This window comes from Thermobia domestica, chromosome 5 (assembly GCF_964235325.1).
Source record: "Thermobia domestica chromosome 5, izTheDome1.hap1.1, whole genome shotgun sequence".
In the NCBI taxonomy this organism is placed as follows: Eukaryota; Metazoa; Arthropoda; class Insecta; order Zygentoma; family Lepismatidae; genus Thermobia; species Thermobia domestica.
In genome coordinates this window covers 16,421,610-16,440,057 of record NC_137458.1, presented here as the reverse complement: position 1 = coordinate 16,440,057, position 18,448 = coordinate 16,421,610, and the positions used below count along the sequence as shown (strand labels likewise).

General features: G+C 35.4%; 1 protein-coding gene across 1 annotated transcript in view; it reads right to left on the bottom strand.

The window, feature by feature from the left end:
* The window catches only part of bark (C-type lectin domain-containing protein bark beetle), a 185,706-nt gene that overhangs the window by 88,540 nt on the left and 78,718 nt on the right, over nucleotides 1-18,448 (bottom strand). The window contains exon 3 of the mRNA XM_081758239.1: nucleotides 7,854-8,044. Coding sequence (XP_081614365.1) covers nucleotides 7,854-8,044 — 191 coding nt within the window. The remainder of the gene's footprint in view (nucleotides 1-7,853; nucleotides 8,045-18,448) is intronic.

The window sequence follows — 18,448 nt, the reverse complement described above, 5'->3', positions numbered from 1 at the left end:
TGTATATTTATAAATACAATAGGAGGCCCACATGGGCTTTGAGGGGGCCCTGGCTCCCCAACCCCCCAGGATCGGCGCCCTTGAATGTAATCGCTTTTGCGGATGGTAATTGCTCCAAATAGATCAGTTTGGATCATTGTTGTTTCTTATAAATTACATTTGCCCACCTAGAGTTTCTAATTTATTTTTTCTTTGGCCCCCTTCTAAAAGACTTTGCACAACACTGTTCTAACCTACAAATACTATTACATATATCAACCTAACCCAAGGTTTAATTATAAAATTTTTCAAAAACTTTACTAATATTCGAGAATACAATCGTCTATAGAACCATTTGATGTCCATAAACCATAAACGTGAAGAAGAAAACGTTCTGTTTTTGAAAATTTAACTTTATTAATGTTATTATTACTATTTTGTTCAAATAGAAGCCAATGGGATAAGTTAGCTAGAAATATTTTTCATGCTGGTATGCTCTCTCAGGTTTGATGGGACCTACTTCTACCTAAAGTTGGGGTGAGTCAACCCTGCATTTGCAATACTGTAGCAGGCTGGGTCTCCGCCTCTGACATAATTATTCCTAGCGTAAAAGGGAATACAGACTTGAATCGGTGTGACCCACGTTCTGTTTATTACCATGGTGCCTCCTATAGAAAACGCTGTAAAATAAATAAATACCGGTAAAGCAAAAAGAGTTCTATGTTACGTTCCGGATCGAAAGAATTGCAGTGAAAGGAATCTAGATAAAATTTTCCGATTTCCAACAGATGTAAATAAGAGAAGGGGGGAACAACAGAAAAAATTAACATAAGAAAAGTTTGTATATAACAGTAAAAACGCGTGGGACGAACAACAGTGACCAGAACGCTTGTATACATAGAAGTAATACAAATAATAGTTCTATAAAGGAAACAAAGTGTGAATGCTCACCTTAAAAACTTATTTATTTATTTATTTACTACTGCTCGTTACAGTATTCCAGGTTACGGTAATAGTATTTGTTATATTATCTAATCATTACAGTAGAACAATGTAGCACAATATTATTAAGATTATTTAAGCACTTGTTAGTTCGTATATAAGACACATACAATATACTAGCAGAATACCCATTATGATGAATACCCAGTATCAGGCGCGGATCCAAGGGGGAACTATAGGGGCTATTGCCTTCCCTTGACGCTCATGTATACACTGGATCAAATGGGCTTTAATCCTGCTTTACACTGGATAAAACTGCAAACTATGGTTTAGCCCCTTCCTTGATCATATTCTGGATACGCCACTGCCCAGTATGATTATAACATATTAGCAGAATACCCTTCTTCACACAGGGAGAATACGTTTCATTTTGGACATAAAAGGGCTGAATTTGGATTTAAATTGCATCGAAAGTGTCATTGTTCATCTCGGTGACCCCGAAAACTATGGATTCGACACTAACATCGGTCATTTTCGATCATTTATATATATATATATATATATATATATATATCACCCTCTCCAAGTTGGGGATGAATTTGGATTTAAAGGGCATTAGAAGTGTCACTATTCATCCAGAAAACTATGGATTCGACACTAATATCCATTATTTTCCATCATTTTTAAATATCTCGCCCTTTCCCTCCCCCTCCCTTAAGTTACACCAGCAAAATGAAATGATAAAAAACCATTCCAGGCTCGAACTTCATCTATGTTGAAAATTTGATCGAGATCGGTCGGGTGGTTCAAGTGTTATTGTTATAAACACAGTCACTTTCATTTATATACATGTATATCTAAATATAATTTATGAAGTATAAATATCTAAACATAATTTATGAAGTTGAATTCTTAATATATTCTCTTGTCATTAAAAATATATATTGTCGATGCTATGTAGTGAACTCTGTTGTAGGAAGCATACATCTGCCATGTTGGAAACTTCTTTAAGATATTTGCTTTAGCTTTATTGCAAAAGAACAAACAGAAAATTATTTTGATTTCGCGTGTTTGGATCTGAAATAGATCTTTTCTAAGAAGTCAATAAAAGTCAGTTCTCCTGTGTAATATTTTATGTAAAAGCACATGATCATCAGTAAATCTAATTTCCAGGGGTGGTAAGTTAAAATTATCTTTTAGTTGCGAAGCTTATCATTAGGACTCGGAAATTGAACACCTAAAAATTGCCTGAAGAGAAACTGGTTGGAACATTGGGTGAGGAAGAACTGTATTATGAGGAACGTTTTAGAAGGTATAGTGGCATGAAAGAGAGGGCAAAGGAGGCTAGAATTAATAGACGATATGAAAACAGATAAATCGTAGCTAAAGACATAGAGGTTAGCGGAAGACGGTGGAACATGGAAGCTTCTCAGTTACGGCAAGTGACCTGCCAATAATGGAAGAATACCTATGATGATGATGAGTTAAATACCGGTACGTTCACCAAATCATCTTGTAATTTCTCACGGTCATTAATTGATTTAATGTCAGCATATATTTTACTTCTTTACCACAGAAAATTATTAAAAATCTTTTTTTATACAAAAAGAAAAAAATCCACATAGTGTTCCTTAATGATCGTTTACAACACTTCAATAGTTCCTCTCCTGTGACTGAACCACGAGATTAAGAGGCTATTAAGAGCGACACCAAAAGGGGGCAAGGGGCGAGCACGCTCTGGTCTGGCCCTCGACATGTAATGTAAAATAAGGAATATAAAAACTATCATGTTCGTTATACAAGAAATTGCTACCTTCCAAACTTTCTCTGACCCTCTGTTTGTCCCCCCAATAAATTAAACTGGCGTCATCACTGGCAAGGCCAGCTCCTCAACTCAAGAGTTTTTCTCCAATAGATACATTACAAGGCTTAGACATATGTCTACTGATCAGTGTGCAAGAACGAAAATAAATTTTGGAAAACCAATGTAGGATTATTGTACAGTACAGTACAATCATAAGCCGAAGTTTAATACATTGAATCCACATCTACAAATTTCCAAGAAAATTTTTAATTGTGATTTGCCTGGAACCTTCTGGAAAAATAATATTTATTACGCAAGAGAAAATGCCTCCCCTAACAAAAGAAAAAATAAAATGAAATCTTTTGAGTTTTACGTCCGACGGTTATGCCGGCTAGGCTAAAGGAGACGGTGATGATGAGAAATCAATGAAAATGATAGCATGAAGAAAGTGGGAGAACTCCGAGAAAACTCATACTGTGTTTGCCCACCACAAGGTCCAGCTGGCGCGAGCTGGGATAGAACTAAGAACCCCACGCACCCGAGGTGAACGCTCAACCACTGAGCCACCGCGCCTCTCTAACAAAAGTCTGCTACCAACAAACCTAATTATTTCTGAGAAGTACACACGGCTTCTACGAGTAATAATGATTAGTCAGACAAGATTTATATTGTGTGCAAGAATTTCGAAAAACCTATCAATAATTTTCGAAATGAACGAATATAAATTATTTGCGCGGTTCATAAACAAACCCCGGGGGGGGGACTAAACGTGTAGAATAGAATTAATTGATAGCATATTTTATGAGTGAAGAATCACCGTGGTACTGTATAAGCAATATTTACTATTTTACAAAAAACGAAAGTGTTTTGTTCGTAGCTCAGTGGTAGATCGTTCACTTCCGGTGCTTGGGGTCCCTGGTTCGATCCCAGCTCGCGCCGTGTGGACTTTGTGGTGGACAAACACTGTGCTCATGGGTATTCTCGGGGTTCTCCCGTTTCCTTCCGCTTTCTTCATTCCACCATTTCAATCATTTCTCATAATCACCGTCTCCTTTAGCCTAACCGGCATAACTGTGGGACGTAAAACTCAAAGATTTCATTTCATTTTATGTTTTGTTTGTGTTCGTGCAAAAGAGATAGACATAACCAGTTTCTAGTACCTTTTCTCTTTCTTTTTTCTTTTTTTTTTTTAAAAAAAGTCTACTTGTACTGTTTTTAATACGCAGCATGCCTACTGTGAATGTGAACTTTCTTAATGTAAAACATTCTGATTTTTTTTCTTTTCGCTGAATATTCCAGCTGTCTGCTATGATGTCAAGGTCATTTGAAGAGGTCACTCGCTCGCAAGAAAATCTCAAAGTCGCGTGTGCTTCAAGTGTGAAATGACATCCAGCTGGCTACAACTATAAACAAGGTTATGACTTCCACGAAAACATTTGTCGAAGAGTATGGTAAGCTTGGATTAACGCAAATTTTATGTTAGTTATAAAGTTTGTAGGGGAGAGGGGAGGCGGAATTGGTACGAAGAAACTTTTCAATGAGCGAGTAGTGTAACTTGTTAACAGTGGCGCCGCTACATCTTTTTTTTTACAGGGGAGAGGAAAACCTTAAGCTTCTGTAAATATGTTTTGAGAAAATGTCCAAAACTGACATATACAATATTAGTTTTTTAAACTAGGAATACTCAAACTAAAGTACGCTTGCCACTAGCGATACGCATAAAGTCATATCACAATACAGGGTATTTCAAAATGAATATCGGAGTTTTAAGTCTGTAGTATTTATTACAATTAATAATAATATATCAAATGAAAGATCAACTCAAATAATTTTGTACGCACGCATTCGCATGCACTGTTTCCTCTGTCTGTCGTTACGAGAGATTGGTTAAGCGACGTTGTACTCGACCGCTGGATTGGCTGGAAGAGGCCGAATGACAAGAGCTTCTTTCACATGGTCACCACGTTCACCAGATCTGTCGCCATGCGATTTTTACCTTTGGGGATTCATAAAGGATCATGTGCACGTGTCTTCGCTACTAGGTGACCTATCCAACCTAAGAAAGACAATTGAAGCACTTGTTGCAACAATTACTCCAAATTGGGAGACCCAGGGTCAATTCCCGGCGGGAGCTCATGTGGTTCGGATTCCACGTTAATCAGTAGCTCCACGTCTCATATAGCCTCGCTGTTGAACGGGACGTTAAACTCAAAATCAACTCAACTCAATTACTCCAAACAAAGGGACGCGATGGCTCAGTGGTAGAGCGCTCATCTCCGGTGCTTGGGGTTCCTGATTCGATTCCAGCTCGCGCCGTGTGGACTTCGTGGTGGACAAACACCGGCTCTCCCGTTTCCTCCCATTTTCTTCATTCCACCATTTCATTTTCTCATAATCACCGTCTCCTTTAGCCTAACGGGCATAACCTTGGGACGTAAAACTGAAAGTTTTTTTTTTTTTTTTTTTTTTTTTTTTTTTTTTTTTTTTTTTTTTTTTTTTTTTTACTCCAAACACACTGATCAAGGTTTGGGAAGAACTCGTCTATCGATTCGATGTGTGGCGTGTGACGAATAGTGCTCACATTGAACACTTGTAGCAAAAACTGTTTGAGTTGCTCTTTCATTTGTTGTATTATTTATAATTGTACGTTAATTGTAATAAATACTACAAATCCAATATTCATTTTGAAACACCCTGTACAACGTTTACATTATTCACAAAGACTGTCACGAACTCAAGTTTTACCCCCGAGTATATTCTGTAACTTGTTATCGTTACGTCTTAAGCCTTACATCCCTCGTATCTTTGATTTGTTGCATATTTGTTTTCTTAACGTTAGAAAAAATCATAAATGTCATAAAAACTTTTTTTTTAACAAAGTGATTCTCGGTTTAGATTTGAAAATTTGTTGCAGGGAAAGAATATAAATGGATTCATTTTGTCATTGGATCTTGATATATTTATATCGACGAACCTTTTTTTTTTTTTTTTTTTTTTTTTTTTCATATGTTGTGACTGACCCGGGTATTTCGCTGTCACCCATTAGCTGTAGCGGAAAGTTTTCATCATCATAATTTCAATTAAATTTATTTTGTTCAATGGTGAATTATGTTACAAATGAAGCATTCAATCTTTTTTCACCTTCAATGCCGATTTTGGTCAGCATATGGATGCAGGGAGACAGTAATGAATAGGTTACGCATGACTTACAGTCTTTCTCTTTCTCTTATAGTAAAACAGAAAACTATACTTTTTTTCTTTAAATTACCTAAAAAGGACAACCTTTATATCAGGCCGGTAGCCAGCCCAAAAATGTAGGGGGAGCCCGGTTGAAGTTAGGGGGGCCCGATCCAACCATACTATAGTTTATCATCGTATTATAGTTCATTTGCAAGCCTACCGTGAAAATTTTAGGAGGGGCAACGAAAATTTAGGGGGGATAGACCCCCCTGAATACGGGCCTGCTTTAAATAACAAGCGGATAACGGATAAGCAGGGCATAAAACGGGTATGGATGAAAATAAATAAGAAATATATACGAAATATATACAGTATATCCTGGTCTATGCTTTCTTTACATATTAAAATCATAATTGTACCTTTCGGAACCTTGGAATTCTACTTGCAGTGGAAGCGACGAAATTATTTGGTTCAACGATTTTTTTTTTATTATTATTTTTTTTTTAAATTTTTCACGTCTTTGAAATGCTCGATCAAAACAATGCAAATTGTGTTACGAAACCAAACCAAGAGTTGTAAACGTGAACTCTAAAAGCTACACTTCGTAACACTCGAGAACAAACTTGATGTCACTCTCTGGTGTGATTGAAAAATATTGCAAACACAGGTATAAACTTATTTGAGTCAAAGAGAAAAATAGGAAATGAAAATTTGAGTGAAAGGTAGGAACTAAATAAAAACAAAAATTGAACATAATATTAAAAAATGGAATCCAGAATGACGAACGCTATTGCATCTTAACAGAAATTTTCAACGCAGCAAAACGTGATGACTTACTGGAAAATAACACTAAAAGGTGTTTGTTCTCATTCATTTATGCATATTTTTTTTCTGACCTGCCAGAGAAAGGTCATTTTCCAACTTGCTGTTCAACGAAATAAATAAAACAAATTTTGCATACCTTTCTTACCTAGGTAGAACAGTACCTGATTGGTATTCCAACAAAAGGAGTTTATAATCTTTTTTTAAAGGAGTTTATAATATTTTTTAAAGGAGTTTATAATCCTTTTTTTTTTGGGTGGGGAGAGAGTTTTTGGAAAAAGAGTTTATACTTATTTATTTATTTATTTATTTTTTTTTTTTTGAAAAGAAAATTAAAATGAAATGAAATCTTTAAGTTTTATGTCCCACGGTTATGTTGGTTAGGTTAAAGGAGACGGTGATGATGAGAAATGAAAGAAATGGTGGAATGAAGAAAGTGGGAGGAAGCGGGAGAACCCCGAGGAAACCTACGCAGACGGTGTTAGTCCACCACAAGGTTCACTTGGCGCGAACTGGGATCAAACCTAGGGCCCATGCACCAGAGGTGAACGTTCTACCACTTTTTTCTTTCTTTAAGATCAAGCGATCATACCTTAGTTTCCTGAGTAACCCGAGTTTCCTCCTATACAAGACCTCTTTGACTTTTAGTAAATTCGACAAGGACTCGAATACGTACATATCCAGGACAGTAAAAATTCCAAAGGCTCTCCCACCGGGAATCGAACCCGGGAACCCGTATGAATATGAAGAAGAGTTTATATTTCTTTATTTGGAAAAGAAGTTATATATATATATATATATATATATATATATATATATATATATATATATATATATATATATATATATATATATATATATATATGTATATATATTAACAATAATTACGGAACGTCTGTATGTGTGATGTTTCTACAATATTAGAGTTGAGTTATAGGGTTTTTCAAGATTACTTTTAACCATCATTTTGTGATGTATTTCAAAATATCTTCCCGTCACAAAATGACATTCTCCGATCATTAAAGAAGGAATTAATGTAGGAATTAATTACAAGAGGAGAGACTAAAAGATTTAAATCACCTTTTAATCAATAAAACAAACACAAAATAAATAAAATATTAATTACCACAAACACCAGATCCTAGCTGACGACTGTCCCATTTGCATTCAAAGAGCGAGGACTCGGATCCCAGACATCGAGGTTCTTCGTAAAGAAGTCGAGGTTTGAAACCAGCTTCTCTGTCGACCCACGACCACCATTCACCTCCCTGAAAGCCCAGTTGACGACATGCTATTTCCATATCTGCTTTCGTCCAACTGAAAATATAAAAATTAAAACATTAAGTAGTTCAAAGGATAAAATGATAAGGACCCTAAACCCCAAAAATAAATTTTAAAAATAACCCAAAACGGAAAAGATATTTTATATTTAGAAGGAAAAAAGAAATATCCTAAACGTGCAGTGTCAAATAATCAGACACTAAGTCGCGTACGTTTAACCTGGTGCGATTTTAGGCTAAAAATTAACACTTTTTAAACACTAATAATAGTGTGGTGTAACCAACTGGAAAGAGAATAACAAATTCTCTTTAAATGTTTAAATTTCCTTTCAATGCTTATATCATAGACTCCTTTTGTTTTCTTTCTTCTCTTTTATGGAACGAAAAGTGAAGTAAGGATTATCAACTAAACGGTTTCAGCTTAGTCATTCACAGAATTAAAAAAAAAAAAGAAGAAAGGAAAAACACATGCTTTAACTTTCTTAACAACAGATCTTTTGCATTTCCGATTTCTAAACCTATTTCCCTCTGAACCGCAAGAGGTTAAAGAGGTGACACTGTTACTTTCACCACTTCATGGTGTGATTTTCTTTTGTTCCAGAAAATTAGGATGATGTCGTAAAAGTCACGATTCCCTAGAGATTCTCTTTTGTCTTCTTTTATTAAAGAAGAGCTGAAGAAAAAGAAATAATATTTATAAAAAGAAAAAAATGAGATAGCTCTTAAAATATGATTTCTGTTTTTGCTCACGGTATTTTCTAAATTTTATCAATAATGCAGCCACAGAATTTTGTTTTCAGTGAAGATGAGTCACCAATAAATGAATTTTAAAAATACCCATTTAAAAAAAAAACATTCAGATACAATGGTTTTATAATACGGTATATACTAAAAAAGGAAATATTTTTTGATAGGATAAAACGAAGAAATGGATCTAATGGCTAACGTAGCACCTTTATTACACGGTGTTCCGTGTTCAATTTCAGGTTGAAGATCCTTAAAATTTGAATTAATTGCGTGGTTCAGATTCCTCCTTAAACTGTAAGACCAGGTCTCATATAGCCTCTATGCTAAAAATGGACGCTAAATCTTCAACAAACAACAACATATTTGAAAAACAAAAATTTTAGGAATGATCCAAAAAATGGATCAAAAGATTACGATTTTGGCCAAGAATTAGTTTTTTTGGATCAGGGGCCACAACATTTTCGAAGGGCCTTTAAGAGGCCTCATCATTACGAAATTAAAATACCGCTAATTTTGCAGTGATTATGTGATATCTTCAAATAGATCAAAGATAATCGAAAAGGATCAAGAGCGCCCTAGACAATATTATTTTGCGTGAGATACCGTTATCATGACTCATTTATCTGCTTTCGATTTCCAGCCATATTGAAAATCGGCATTTATTTTCGCGTTTCTAAATAACTGCAAACAGAAAGCTACTAGGTGAGTCGTGACAACGGTACCTCATGCAAAATAGCATTGTCTAGGGAGGTCTTGATCCACTTTTCGATCATCGTTTATCTATTTGAAGATACCATATAATTAATGTAAAATTAGCGGTATTTTAATTTCGCAGTGATAGGGACTCTTAAATCGAGATTTCTTATTTTATACGAAATAAGCACATCATATTGAGTTACCTGGTAGTTTGGGTTTGGCTACACTACATGTAGTTCTCCAGATATAAGGCGTACAAGAAAATTTTTGATTGAAACAAAATGGATCTTATGATCCAAAAAAGGGTGGAAAATGCGATTTAGTGGGGGGAAAGAAAATTTGAAGATTTTACGATGAGAAGCAACAAAACTCGAGCCATATCGACATAACAGTAAACTAATTTTTAAAATTGAAATGAAAGTACGATTCTGAGCATTCAGTAACTTCTCGACAGCGAAAGAAGCGTTTCGGAAGAAATGCATATTTTAATCTCATTGAATTTCATGTTACCCATACATATGTAGCTATGTTAAATGTTTAACCGCCATCTTTAGAAAAAAAATGTCTAAAGGGAGAACCATAAACAGCAGAAGCTCAGCTTCTCCCTGAATCATTTCTAAGACTGCTAACAAACTTGTTGTAATCATTAATTTTTTTTAAATTGCAAGTTCTTGAATAAAGAGGGGAAAACATTATTACAAGTTTCGTGTAAACGAGTAGTTCTCGATTTATTTATTTATTTATTCTATTGTGCCTCGCCAAAGACCCTCTTGTTGAGTGTACCCACGACACAATAAGATATGAGTAAGAAACGACAAGCTCAAATTTCTCAATTATTACTAGCGTATATTTTTGAATATCTCTGGGGGAAAAGATACTTTTAACCCTTCGTAATGTTTTTCTGGGTTCTTTTTTATAAACAATGAAACTGAAATATTTGAGTTTTACGTCCCACGGTTATGACGGGTAGGCTAAAGGAAACAGATATTGAGTGAAAGTGGATGATTATAGCCGGCATAACCGTGGGACATAAAACTGAAAGATTTCATTTTCATTTTAAAATCATGCGCGTAAATATATAAATTTTAAATGCGGCTGTATAATGCTATATAAAACTCCCCCATATACAGTTCAAATATCCGCTCCCAAACATTAACCCTGGATGAAGTTGTGGGTGGAAAACAAATGAAGATAATGTCTTCCTGATGTCCCTTTAGAGATAGCAGTACATATTCGTTGAAAATAATAGTATTACTAACAACAACGACTTAAAAATATAAGAAAAGATGAAGAGAACTTAGCTACTTGTACATATCGCTGTACTGCTTAATATCTTCCGATATCTGCGCAATAATAAAGTTTAAAGGGAAGTGGAGGCAAACACGCATATAATTACGTCTGATATCTGCCAGACACGAAGTATAGCTATAACTGACCCCATTATCAATACCCGCTACATGGCCACCTGAAAACAATAGGCAATGAGTTTTCATCTTGGATCAATTTCAACCACTCCCTGAAAGATACAAGCGAATTAAAACAACGGACATTAATAATAGATGAATCATCCTCCTGTGAGAAGGGCGTATGCAAGATGTGGGAAATTAAAATACGTGTTCTTCCGAAAGCACTTTCATCTCACCAGAAATAACGTTATGAGTTTGCCCTGGAGCTACTAAAGCTTGAAGCCATTGTTTATGGCCGAAAAGAAAATGATTTATTGAAGGAACATATTCATGAACGAGTACAGGTTATTTTATGCACAGTCAGCAACAAAATTTGTTCCCGTTTTAAGAAATTAGTTTCGTAAATAATTTCAGAATGGAAGGACAATTTGAGTACAGTTTTCAGTAAATTAAAAAATAACATAATTTTCTCTACGTTCCAGCTATACCGCATTTCTTCCCAAAATAAATTTTACGAAACGGAAAGAACTTTTGTCCCTAACTGTACAAGATAACGAGAATCTGAAAATAATGCTAAGCACATTGCTCTCTGCCGCAACGGGATGTTTTAAGCACACGAATCGGAGAATATTTTCCCGACAGTGGGTAGGAGGGTTGAGTATATTCGGTTCGTTGACTACACGTCTCTTTAAGGCAGCATTTCCCAACCTTTTTCAACTTGCGGCACATTACGGGTGTAACTTGCGGTACACTCATAGATATTATTATTTGTAAATGTAAAATACTGTGGTATTTTTTTCTGTGATTACTGATCTTCTCACAGAGAAGAAAGCTCGATCATTGCTTTCCCCCTATGGTAAATCATTATGCTTATTTTTCATTCTAATTTAAAAATAGAAAACAATTGCAATGAAATATTGGACTCAGGTTTTTAAAACTAAGCTTTCTTTTTCGAAAACTATATCCAACCTTTCACTAAGAAGAAAGATCACTAAATAACGAACGCACAAACAAATTTCTTGTACTTTTAAAACACAAATGAAGGTAATTTGTATGCATGTTTGCTTTGTTGAAAGGATTGAATGATATTTTAAAATTTTCAAGTTACGAAATAGACTGCAACAATAAAGAAGCAATAATAGTCATAACAATGATAACAAATACTTTTCTCAACATTAAAAATGTACAGAAAAGTAACACGGTATGAAACTTAAAATTGTAGATTCATAGTAGAGGTTCATAGTAATGTGAAATACAAATATACATTTTTCTTGTGTCTTGCAATTAGATTGCTATAGAATTAATAATTTCTTTCGATTTTCTCGCGGCACACCAGCGGTCCATTCACGGCACACCGGTTGCGAAACGCTGCTTTAAGGTATTGTTGAATTTCAACTGAAAATTAACGTAATATCAGGATACGTAAGGAAAGTTTCGTAAGTGAAGAATATAAGATAAGGTTTATACTAAGAAGACGAAAGAAATTGAAACAAGAGGACAATAAAACATGTTACACAAAACATGTACAGTTCATATTATAGAATACTAGTATGTACACTCATGTTCAAAATGATTGTCACATATCTATAACTGTCTTCTTGTAAGAATATAATTTGATAATGATTTTGCAGGGTACTTTTAATACTGATACTATGTATATAATCGGGAAATGTATATTTGTAGTAAATTTCACAGGAAAAGAATTTTAAATACGAAAATTAGAATGAGTAAAACAAAATGTTACTAAATGGATAAGAAAGTTTTATTTTCGTTTTGTTGTTCTTATTTACTGCTCTTTTGACATGAAATTTGCCACATACATGTCTTTGTCGATTATACACATACTAACATTATAAGAAATACCGGGCGAATTCGTTATCAAATTATATTCCTAGAGCAACATATTTATAGACATGCGACAATAATTTTGCACATGAGTGTACCTAATAAGAGATTTTCTGAAGAAAACTAGAGATAGCGAAAATGTGACAACTGTGTCATAAAATAAATTTGTTGAAAATTCTCTGATCAAAAAAAAAAAACTAAAAATACAGTGAAATTACTTGAAATATGGGTATGGAGAAGAATCGAAAAAATCGTTCAGTTTAACGCCCCACGAATACGCCCGTTATGCTAACGGAGACGGATGATTAAGGCAAGTGAATGTTGATGGAATAAGGGTGTGGGAGAAAACGGAAATACCCCGAGAAAACCCACGAACACGTTGTTGTCCACCGCAAACTTATACTTAGGCACTTTGGAATCGAACCAGGGATCCCACGCATCTGAGATAAGCGCTCTACCACTGAGTCCCCGTGCTCCTATTGGAGAAGAATCGAAGAATGAACTGAGTCAAACAAAGAGTAACGAAGTTTAGGAATAGTGTGGAGAGCAAATAAAAATATTATTGTAGGCAATGTTTAAAGAAGAGTATAAAAATTGGACAGAACGTTTATAGAGAAGAAAGTAACAAGACCAAACTTCATGGTATATATTAAAAATTGCATTATTCGTATATTTAAAAGATGAATAGGATACCCTGAATATCATTTTGTATTGCAACTCCTCCATCTGCGCCAAGTGATATGGCAATAATAGCAGAATACTTGAAAAGTGAACTCAAATTGGCCAATTCAAACATAGTTTATTGATAAATGAACATTGCAAGGCAGATTTTTTTTTTTTCGAAAGTTGAGGACTGTACGGTATTTGTAAATCCCATTAGCAATACATAAGTTAAGATAGAAGAAGTTCTTTGTCTTTTAGTAACTGGTGTGGTATATAAACACCCATCCGCTCTTTTCGTTGAGAACGGGTGTAATATATAAGCACAACACTTCGACTGAGATGGTGTGCTTTATAACCCTGATTTGCTTCTAATTTGTCAAAATCCAACCATAGGCTTGGATGGCTTTTAGAGCGTCCATTTTTTGAAGAAAGACTTATGGCCGTTGAAGAAAGACTTATAGCCGTTTCAACTTTTTAGAGACGGGTGTGGCATATAAACACATATTCAATAGTTTCGTTGAAGACAGGTGTAATGTATAAGCACAACACCGATGGAGAAAGTGGGTGTGATTTATGACCATAATTTGTTTTCAATTTGTCAAACAAGTCATTCAATAACCAATCATAGGCTTGGATGGCTTTCAGAGCGTCCATTTTTGTCCGACTTTCAAGAAAGACTAATAGCCGTCACAATCTATAGAGACGTCACAATCTATATAAACACACATACGATAGTTTCGTTAAGGACGGGTGTGATATATAAACACAAAACTTCGACGGGTGTGGTTTATAAGCCTCATTCGGTTTTAATTTTGTCAAACAAGTCATTCAATAATGAATCATAGGCTTGGATGGCTTTTAGAGGGCCTTTCTTCTGTCTCTGAAGAAATACTGATAGCCGCCTGAACCCTTTAGAGAAGGGTGTGGCATATAAACACATATAAGATCGTTTCATTGAGGCAGGGTGTGATACAAACACAACACTTCAATGGTGAGGTTGGGTGTAGTTTATAAGCCTCATTGGCTTTTAATTTGTCAAATAAGTCATTTAATAACCACTTGAATGGCTTTTAGAGCGTCCACGTTTCTCCAACTTTGAAGAAGGACTGATAGCCGTCACAACTATATAGAGACGGATGTGGTATATAAACATGCATACGATAGTTTCGTTGAGGACGGGTGTGATACATAAGCAAAAAACTTAAAGACAGGTGTGGTTTATAAGCATAATTTGGTTTTAATTTTGTCAAACAAGTCATTCAGTAACCAATCATAGGCTTTGAAGTCTTTTAGAACGTTTATTTTTTCCTGTCTCTTAAGAAAGAGTGATAACCGTATCAATATTTTAGAGACGGGTGTGGCATATAAACACAAGTTGATAGTTCTGTTAATGATGAGTGTGATATATAAACACAAAATCTGGACAGTGAGGACAGGTGTGATTTATAAACACCATTTGCGTGTAATTTAACAGAAATTCCCAGTACCTCAAATTCTCGTATTTTTCATTTAGCATATTTATTCTTCAGTTCCTTTATGTGAAATCAGTAGTAACAATTTATTTCCACAGTATATTCTAGTTCTTCTTTTTTGAAAGTTTAATATTTGCACTCTAACTTCACAGCTGTTTAATCTTCAGTCTGCCTACATGTCTGTTCTTCTCAATTGCAGTGTCGAAGGTACTTGAACGTTTTACGGTCAATAAACAAGGAACATACTTCACGCTCCTATAATGATAATTAAGAATCGTCTATTTCTTCCTCATGGAAGTGCTGGTGGTTGTTGCTTCCATTATACAACTTTTATTTGTAGAAGAAAGAAAAAATAATTAAAAAAAAGCAAGCCTTTGACCGTGAATATGCATGTTTTATGTGTGGAAGGCGTAAATAACATGAAACCTAATATTTCCGGAAATGTTATTAAAATCACGACCGGAAAAATGCAAAGATAAATCAGTCAAAGATGTTAGTTGCAACATTCGAATCCTAGACTACTGTATTATTCATCTTTGCAAGGCACTAATATTGTCGCTCCAGTGTCGTAGTTATAATTGTTGTTCCTTAGCAATGGAGAGTGGGATCAAAGGGAAAAACAAACTAATTATTTCGACTCTGGAATGCAAGACATGAAACAAAAGAGCAGGGCAGGGTCGCTCACAGGGAGAGTGCTCGTCTCTAGTACAAGATATCCTTAGTTCAATCCCACGCATGTGATTCTCTCCTGGTTCTCCCATTTCCAACCATTCCTTCTTTCACGTTCTCATTCCATTGCCTCTTTCGTCCCTTCACTTTAATTCATCGTGTCTGTCTTCTTTAGGCTACAGGGCACACCATTAGACGTAAAACCAGAATAACAATCATATGTTAGCTGCCTATAGTATAAGTAGCTTTTCTCATTGCAATTATTTCGACCGAGTTCGTTAATGGAGTCAAACCTTTAATATCTTCAATGGTATCGGTGGCTATTCATATCCCGTTTAAAATCCATATCATTCCCTAGCTTCTATGCAACCTGTACAGTAGCAAAGAAATGTTGGTTGCCTATAATATAAGGATAAGTAGCTTTTCTTATTGCAATTATCTCGAGCGAGTTCGTTAATGGAGGCAATCCATTAATATCTTCAATGGTAACGGTGGCTATTCATATCCCGTTTAAAATCCATATCATTCCCTAGCTTCTATGCAACCTGTACAGTAGCAAAGAAACGTTGGTTGCCTATAATACAAGGATAAGTAGCTTTTCTTATTGCAATTATCTTGACCGAGTTCGTTAATGGAGTAAATCCGTTAACATCTTAACGTGTAACGGTGACCTTATCGGTGGGTATTCATATTCCACATATGGAATACTGACCATTTCCTTTAGTCTATAATGATAACCGTAGTACGTAAGACCAGAATTTTCAATTCATATAATGAGATAAGATAATGTCAAGGGGATTTACGAAAACAATAACTCTGTTGTCTAAGAAATCTAATCTAAAAATATATTATGGCTATGCAATTATTGACTTCATATGCAGCTAAAAATATGGTTCAAATACTGAACAGAAAGTTTTATATACAAATAAAATCGAAAATGATGGAGGACAATCTTGAAATTAGGAAGGGTAAGAGCACAACATTTTTTTAACTTTAATATCCCACAATTATTCTAATGTCTACAATTACTTTAACGTCGCACAGTGTTTGTCCACCACAAAGTTCACTTGGCACGAGCTGATATCGAATCAGAGACCGAAGGTGAGCGCTCTACCACTAGACCACGGCAGTCTCCATTCTAGAGACTCTATTGACTTATTAAGAGCAATCGTTGACATATAAGTAAAGAAAAAATGTTCATTAACCTTAGGAATAACTTTTGACCAGTCGTAGTTGGAAGTATCGATGGGAAGTAAAAAAAATGACTTGAAACGGGAGAACGCAAGACTTCTAAGAAATTTACTTACACGTGAATTAACAAGCGAAAGTTAGAATGAATAAAGAAATTATGGAGAAAGAATATGCATAATTGGAAGGGTTGTTTAAGAGAAACGCTGCCTCCCAATGTTTCGTAAATAAAATGAAATTGAATCTTTTAATTTCTCACAGTTGTGTCCTTTAGGCTAAAGGAGACGGATGGTTAATGAAAAATGCATGATTATAAAAGAATTTGTGGAATAAGAATGTGGAAGAAAATGCAATCCCGAGAAAACTCAAGGATACAATGCTGTCCACAAAAAAGTTAGATTATGCATATATATATATATATATATATATATATATATATATATATATATATATATATATATATATATATAAGGGCGGATCCAAGGGGGGCAAAGGGGCTATAGCCCTCCTTGACGCTCAGGATTACACTGGATAAAAAGGGCTTCAATTCAGCTTTACACTGGATAAAACGGCAAATTATGGTTTAGCCTCTCCCTTGATCATATCCTCGATCCGCCACTGTAATATATATATTACACATATGAGGGAAACACGCAACATCTATAAGCGCTGAATGCCTGAGCGGGTATCTTCGGTAATCACATAATCGGGTCCCTCTTCATCGATGGAATATTAACAGGCGAGAAGTACCTGGCGATGCTGCAAGACTTGATTGGATCGGTGATTGTGGAGCCAATGGAAGAGAAACTGTAAGAATTTGGAGATATTCCGCCTGTTTTCAGCATGACGGCTGTCCTGCCCATTTTCACTGCCTTGTGTAAGACTATTTAGACGACGTGTTTACGCGGCAATGTATTGGTCGTCGTGGCACCACTGGATGCCCAACACGTTCGCCAAATCTTGCTTCATCCGATTTTTTTCTCTGGGGTTATTTGAAGACTAGTGTGGTATGTGTGATGTTCCGTACACAGTCCAACAGCATTGCCGAGTTGCACAAACGCATAGTTGATGCCTGTCATTTCATACCAATAATGACTTTTAGCCATGTTCGAGAGGAGTTCGTCCAATATATACATTACTGTCAGGATGTGGGCGGTGCACACTTCGTGTATCACCTGCATTAATGTGAAATGTCCCAAACGGAACCATGTACTTTACGGATGGCCGCCATGTTGGATAGGGACACACTAGCGACATGCAGTTTCCAGAACTGGTCTCTACAAGCGATTACCTTTCAAACAAGTTACCACATAATGGGGTTGCTATTTAAAAATTTTTGTAACCTCCGTAACCTCCTTGCGCCCCCCTCGTGGGGGATTCTCCTTATCAGCATAATGTTGTCTTTTATGTCCCTTGAAGGTTAGAAAAGGTTTCAGGTTTCTATCTGCCTTGATTTCTTCAGGAGATGGGCCTTAGTGTTATTCGTGGAACGCACTGTGTATATATATATATATATATATATATATATATATATATATATATATATATATATATATAAATATATATATATATATATAGGGTGTTCTAAAAATTGCGCCCGCGAACTACAGAGCACTATTCTAGAAGTCAAAATAAAGCAAAAAACACACATAATGATATACCTTTAGCGGTCTATACACACGAATTGCACTATGTGGCAACGTCACAGATGGACCATGGAGTAGATCTATCAATCCACCAGTTATACCGTTCTTT